The sequence below is a fragment of the Perissodus microlepis genome, chromosome 11 (genome assembly GCF_051167445.1).
Source record: "Perissodus microlepis isolate ML-2025 ecotype Zambia chromosome 11, ASM5116744v1, whole genome shotgun sequence".
Lineage (NCBI taxonomy): Eukaryota > Metazoa > Chordata > Actinopteri > Cichliformes > Cichlidae > Perissodus > Perissodus microlepis.
Window position 1 is genome coordinate 25778456 of NC_140471.1, and position 7349 is coordinate 25785804.

General features: G+C 41.9%; 1 protein-coding gene across 3 annotated transcripts in view; it reads right to left on the reverse strand.

The window, feature by feature from the left end:
* Positions 1-3127, reverse strand: part of bcam (basal cell adhesion molecule (Lutheran blood group)) — a 47854-nt gene extending 44727 nt beyond the window's left edge. For 2 of the 3 annotated variants that reach the window (XM_084943629.1, XM_084943628.1), the window contains exon 1: positions 2767-3127. In XM_084943629.1, the coding sequence (XP_084799755.1) occupies positions 2767-2830 (64 nt within the window). In that variant the 5' untranslated portion in view covers positions 2831-3127. The remainder of the gene's footprint in view (positions 1-2766) is intronic. The other variant, XM_084943627.1, reaches the window with a different exon arrangement.
* Positions 3128-7349: the final 4222 nt, after the last annotated feature.

Here is a 7349-nt window from a genome sequence, read left to right on the forward strand (position 1 = left end):
AACACAGACTTAACAATGTGGTGTATGCTGTACAGTGCAGCGAGGAATGCCCAGACCTCTACATTGGAGAGACCAAACAGCCACTTCACAAGCGCATGGCACAACACAGAAGAGCCACCTCCACAGGACAAGACTCAGCAGTCCATCTGCATCTTAAGGATAAAGGACACTCTTTCGAGGATGCCAATGTTCACATTTTGGACAGAGAGGACAGATGGTTTGAAAGAGGAGTGAAAGAAGCCATCTATGTCCACTGTGAGTGACCATCTTTGAACAGAGGCGGGGGTTTACGACACCAACTCTCTGCCATCTATAATCCAGTTTTGAGATCCCTTCCCAGACGCCTTAACGCCCACTCACATCCTGGGCCATCTGACCTCAGGAATTCGCATGATAAGGTGGGGCCAGGTTTCACAATGAACACACCCGAAACTCTGGCTGATTGGGACCCACATCCAGTTTCACACCTTGGCTCAGGCGATTAGAAGATCATCAGGGGGTCCTTTTGTCCCTCTGTGGGGGGATACTCCCACTAGGTTTATATCTGGGACTCTCCACCATTTGACCTTAGAACTGAAGAAGCTTCTCGGATGAGAGGTGAAACGTCTTCAAGTAAACTTAAAGAAGTCCAGACGCTTTTCTTTGCAAGCTCCTTTGACTACGATGACCTGGATGACTGAGAACCTTCACAGACACTGTCCTTTTACATTTTAACCTCAGAAATAATTATGATATCTTTTAATAATCCAACTTTTCCAGTGACTGTAATCCTCTCTGACCTTCTTCGTTGCACACTTTGAAGTTCTGTAACTCCTCACTTCCTTCACTGTTCCTGTCAAAATGTTTACAGTCAGTAGAGGGTGCTGTCATGGTATCTGTGTTTATCATGAGTGGTTGTACCATTTGTAGATAACTTTTTTTCCCATGCCCGAACAGTCTCAAACAAACTATAAAATATGACTACCGGGTGGTTTATATTTGTGCATCTGTTCTATTTAGCTCAGGTCCATGTTCACCAATGACACAGTTGGAGCTTGCACTGCTTGCATGTAGAAAATGGAAATGCAAGTGGAAGTGAAATGCCCTGACTGGCATTAAAGCTTAACTTCTCCTATGTGCACAATCTCTACTTAAGAGACAGCAGACTTGAGAATGTAGGTCTGTATGAAACAATCCCAAGATAACAAGATGGTATTATTAGACAAAGCCAAGCCAAAAGAAAGAAAGAGAAGAAAAAGAGAACTTCGACAAACTTTACCTCCAAGGAAAAAAGGAAAGATTTATCCTCAGACTTAAGCAGACCTTCCAGCAGTAACTCTAGGGCGTGGCACGGAGGGAATGGGGCAGGCGGGTAGGGGGGAGCACAGCACCTGGAGCCAAGCCTTTAAATCAATGCGGCACAGCTGCCTGATGCGTGATGCACTACTTACTTCATTAATTACAGGGCACTTTTTTGTAGGTACCTGTTTAAAGCTCAATAAAGGGCAAACAGACAGCAAAGCACAACTGTTGTGATGTGATGCAGGAAACAGAGTGTAAGAAAAGACAAAAAGATAACCATCATCCTTCAGGTCATCTTAAGTGCTGAACCCACAATGTCTATTATTGCCATAGACAACCACAAAGCTACCACTCTTGACTACACCTCTACCTTTCTCATGCATGTGGAAAATGCCAAAAAAAAAAAATCATGATGTAGTCCATGTTTTAAGGAAATTAAGCAATGAAATATTACAGTGATATTATGAGGAGAGATCGCCTCAGCCACACTTAGAACAGCTATAAACCTGATGCAGCTCCACATCATCTCTCTGAAATATGGGCTTTGATCACAATCCTAAACTTTTCTCTGACAAAGAACATGCAAGGCCAAAATCAAGTTGCATTTAAACTGGCTTAGTTTCTCTGGCAGCACCTAGGGGTGCTTAGGGTAAGGCTCACTGCCAACACAGGAGACAGAAAATCCCGCAGATCAGACATCAAAGCGCTGGAAACTGCACCGCAGCAGCCAGACGTGAATGAGACAGAATAAGAGAGGAGCAACATGGTCTTCACAATAAAAGCTTATGACTTTCACTCCAGGGTAAGAGATTCACTGAAGTGATCAGAGGATTTAAAGCTTTTTGTAGATTCTCTTCCAGCTACGGGCTACTTTATCTGAACTTGGACATCTTTTTTTTCTTGTTGGGGGGCGTTTTGTTTGTTTGTTTGTTTGTTGTTGTTGCTGTTATCGGGTTTCGTTTTTTTTTTTTTTTTGGGGGGGGGGTAGCACACCAAACTAAAGTACCGCAGTCAAAAAGTGCATTTAGCTGCAGAAATGCAACTCCTGCACATCCACACACAGCCAAAGGTGCAACATGCAACATCCCGTTAGTGAACAACTCATCGAGACTGCGCGACCTGTGTCTGGTGCAAAGCTGAACCGGGAATAAATCCGGTTTCCACTAGATTCGGTTTGTCCTGCTTCACTCATTTGTAAATAAGTCGGTTACGGTTTCTCAGGACAAAACAATAAATTACAGACACGGCAAACTTAATGAAATAGCTCAGAACTTAATAAGCCGTTGCGGCACGCAGCCGACAGACAGTTCTGTGGCTTAAGCGGCGGACATCTCAAAGTCGGACTCCCCTACTAAAAAAAAGAAAGTATACATTTTCAGCCCGAAGGCATAGAAATCCTGTCAGCACGCTGTCATCAGCATGGGAAAGTTAATCAGGAGGAGTGAGTCCGTTTAAAATATAACGGAAAGTACTAAAGACACTTACCTTGAAATACCCAGAGGAGCAAGGTGCACAACAGCAGCGTGCGTCCGTATGTTATCCCGTCCATGGCCGCGTTTCCAACTTTTTCGGTTAAATGTATTTACGGTGTCTTTTAAGGGTGAACAGAGTGGAAATGTTGCACAGCAGCAAGTCGTTTCTTCTTTAAACGCTCCAAAGCTTTCTGAACCTCTCTCACTCTCTGTCGCTCGCTCACTCTGGAAAATGAGTCCAGCGCACTCTTCGTGTCTCTCTCTCTCACACACACACACGGAAATTTGATGCTGGTGGCAGTCTACTTGGTTGATATATTTGCACAAAAGGTGACCCCCTCTCCGCTCAAAACAACCCCCTCCTTCCTTGCTCTCTCTCCCTCTCTCTCCCTCTCTCTCTCCCTTGCAATGAAAAGACTTGCCTGACTAATCGGGGGCCTATATGTCCATGGGGGCCCGCAGGATCTCTTAAAGGGAAGTTAAAAGTGATTTTATCATGAGCCTCACTGACTCTCAGCTCAAAAAGAGTACCCCTTGCGTAAAAATCTAACTAAGCTTATAAGGAACACGCTATGAAATGCATAAGGTTGAATCACAGTCATAATTAATAGTTTGGTTTGCCTAGAAACCTTTGAATTCAATCCAGACATGGGCCAAAGCTTAAAGTATGTGTTTCACCAGGACATTGAGAAGGTAATGACTTAGCTAAATAAATAAATGGCCTTAATAAAATAGGCTTTAGAACAACCCATGCCCATCCATAATATTCTTCTTAAATTTCCTGCCCTGCTTAGACCCTTAACGTGGAACATCCCCAACTTGCATATATTGCAAATAATGTTTTTCATTTTCAAAGCAACTGGAGGCCATTTCTTGGAGCGAGATAAGCTGTCTGTCATTGACAGACATACCATTCATTCTTAGACATGAAATCTCTTCAGAATCTCTTTGGGTTTTTAAAGGGTGTGCCACAGCCTATTTTGGTATTTACTGCTCACATAAACAATTATCATGAGGATCTAAGTGGCTTATCCACAGTATAGTCATACAAGTCTTTGTGCTGGGAGTGGATCTTGCCTGACCGATGAAACTGATTGATGTCAAATCCCATAAGCTTGGAACTGAAAAACAAAAACCACCATGGGTTTATGATCTGAAGACTTCATTTAAAAAAACAACCTTCATCTAAGCACACGACATAAACATCTACCCAGCTGCAGTTTCTTTCTAGCGGGGGACTTGATGACCATGAGCAGCTCTAAACAATCGACACTCCCTGCAGGTAATAATAGCCCCCTTGTGGAGCAGTTGCACTCAAAGACACGCATTCCAAACATAGTTGGCTCAAAAGTGCTGGTTAATATTTTTTCAGTCCTGTTCAAAGAGGAAAGGCGATAGGATCCTTGCAAACTTGCTCTACTTTAACATAGACTTATTTATAGATCTACACTAGCCATGGATGTGATTTGTTGATGGGGTTGGCTGGATCCCAAACAGCTCTCTCTACACTTGACAGGGTTCCTGGGAAGTAGCTAAGACTAAGGCAGCTTGTGCACACTTAGACACTTTGATTCTTCTAAACTCTCTTTTCTTCACTGTGTTTCTGGCTATGAAGGAGGGAGGGAAGAAATTCTTCCCATCAGCTATCTAACATCAATACAGCCACTCGTCCCTGATATCGACCCAGCCATAATCATCTCTCCATGCTGTAGAGATTTACTAACAAGACTTCTGTCATATGGTGGAAGAAGTAATCAGTCTTGCACCAACTTAAATACGACTTATCATCCTGCATAGCTGTGGATTACGTTGACTTATCCAAGAATAGGGCATTTTTACAAAAGGCTTTTAGTCATAGATACAGTAGCTGTATTGACTCATTACCTAATGGACCTGCAGCTGAAGGGAGAAGAGATTAGGATGAAAGAGGACAAAGTATGAGACTGAAGTGGATCGTACAAGTCCGTGCAATTGAGGAATGAAGGAAACAAAGTAATAATCAGGTGGCAACGAGAGAGATAAGTACTGTAGAGGTGAGGAATATGCAGGAAGAAAATAGTGGAAGTGGATGTACCCAGTTCGTTATTACATAAAGTGATTAGTGTGGTTACTATTTGCTGAAGCCAGCAGAATGGTCGATTTATTCCAGGTGACACAAAAGTGAAACATATCAAAAATGAAACCAGTTTTTGTTAAAACTACGTAAGATGAGTGGTTCTCTGAAATGAATGTACTTGTGCTTGTTTAAACAATTACTATTTCATGCACTTTAAGCCAACTAAATACAGAATTGTATATTCAAATGTTACTCGAGAATTACAGCTGTCATAATTAGTATAAATATAAACATGTGTTCAAAAGCCAAGCCCCGTGAAAATATAAATGATCGTGCTGGTGCTGGTCTCAGCATAGCATTGAAATGACCCAATATAACACCAACAGCCCACACTTTTTGAGAAGGCCATTGCTTCATTTGCAGCCTTTAATCAAGACGATTTCTGCTTGCCTCTAAATATTGCCATTATGCTGATTTGTTTCTTAATAGCTGACTAAAAAAAATTAAATGCACTCCATTAACCCATTTATTGCGGCTCCCTGGGACCTATTTCATAACTAGCACAGAGCAAGAAAGGTAACCCATATGCCTGCTGTCTTCCAGCTTCATACAAGATCCTTGGTATGTTTCCAATCTAGGTGGGATTAAACATCCACAGAATCCCTCCAAAAGGACATCCATTAATAAATTAATAATGCCACAATTACTGCAACTCGGTCCATCTAAAGAGTCTTACTCCAAGCACTGGATGTCCAGGCACCTTGCTCTGCAAAGGAAATGTATGCTAGCTGCATGAGTCAGCTAACTGTTTTGGTCACTATTCAGAGTTCATACACTTAGACTAGGACTGGAATGCAGTTTGGCTGATAATTTAAAAGCACTGTTTTCAGACTCAAGTGTCTCTTTAACATCACATCCTGGGTAGATTTTATCTCTCCTGATTCCATCACAAACAAATATCAGAGAATGCTGAATAGGACACTTCCTAATCCTAGGCTGCACTGAGATTCATTTCATAAACAAAAGAACAGGTGCCCAGGTACAAGTTTTCAGTGACGACAGACAGTAGATGGGGATGCTGGGTGGTGCTCTTTGGTTATACAACCAGTTTTCTTGTATCAACAGCCTTGTCGCACATCTCATACTCCCACCCCCAGCTCGTGACAAGAAACAGACACATCAGCCATCTTCGAGTTCAGGGAACAAAGACTGGTTGAAGTAGCCTCCGGTGTCTTTGCAAGAAAACAAAGACGGTCGACCAAGATGACTGGAAAAGTGGAAAGTATGTTTATTGACCCATTGTTCACCATATTCAGATCATATGATAACATTTGCCAAGCGCAAAACGTTCATTCTCTTAACTGTACCAGTAAAGTGGCCAGTTTTTAATTTTTATTTTAGAATGCAAAAGGATTTTTAAACAAGTATCTTTAAAACAACTTGCAAAATTTGTATTATTGTCACAACTTGTAGGAATTCTGCAAGCATCAACACTTGTCAGCATTTTTAGACACTCATTGAACTTCCATATAAGAAACTGACACACCTTCAAAAACTAAATCCGACAGACTACTTTATAGTCCCTTGTTTTATGTGATTTCCCACCCTTACCCCATGTCAAAAATTAAGCTACCTGACAGAGAGAATATTTGACACATCAGCCTAAAGCAAAGGGATAAAGAGGAACTGAGACACAGAGACACTACAAAGGAAACAGAGATGTGTAATGAAAGAATAATGAAGGGAACAGATTAGAAGTGGAAGAGGAGGGAAGAACTGTAATTCCAAAGTCAAGGGATGGGTAACATATAGCCCTGGGGAATTATAGCAAAGTATAGGCAGAGAAAAAAAGAGGGGAAAAGATAAAAAGTGAAGGTAGCTGTAATCTCGCATTAATTCTCATGTCTCCACAATGCAGGAAAGAAAGAATGATGTGCTGTAGCGCCATCTTTCACATCCCACCATGATTCTTTGATCTATCCTTTTGTCTCACTCTTGGCCTCTCTTTCCATATGTGCCTTCCATCTCTGTCCACTCCAGTGTCTCTATGTGTCTCCATTACCCCCTTTCAACCGTTCTTCTTTTGGCCTCTTTCTTCTTGGCTGAGCAATAGATGATCACATAGCTATTTTCCAAGCAATCATACATAGTGGCGTGTGAGTCACAGTGCAGGATTTGCACAGTGATGAAGCATTTCTGAGTGAAATGGAAACTCGGGATGCTGCAGTCTCATATCACTCACATTTCTTCCAAGTGGCTCTGTTGATCAATAGAGCACCATCACCATGATTTACCTGGCATCATTTCTGTTTTCTGTTCCAATCATTTACCTAAATGGGCCCAACAAAAGTACTTTGTTACAAAACATCTCCGGGTGGTGTGAATACAGTGTTGTTAAAAGCAGACAAAGTGAAATCCAGCACTTTGTTAATTTTCCCTAATGGGTGTCATTGGGACAACCCCTTTCAGTATATGTTTCTGTCTTTCACAGTGGATTCTGCCTGACTCGGAGCCAGGCACCATACATAATACTAAACACT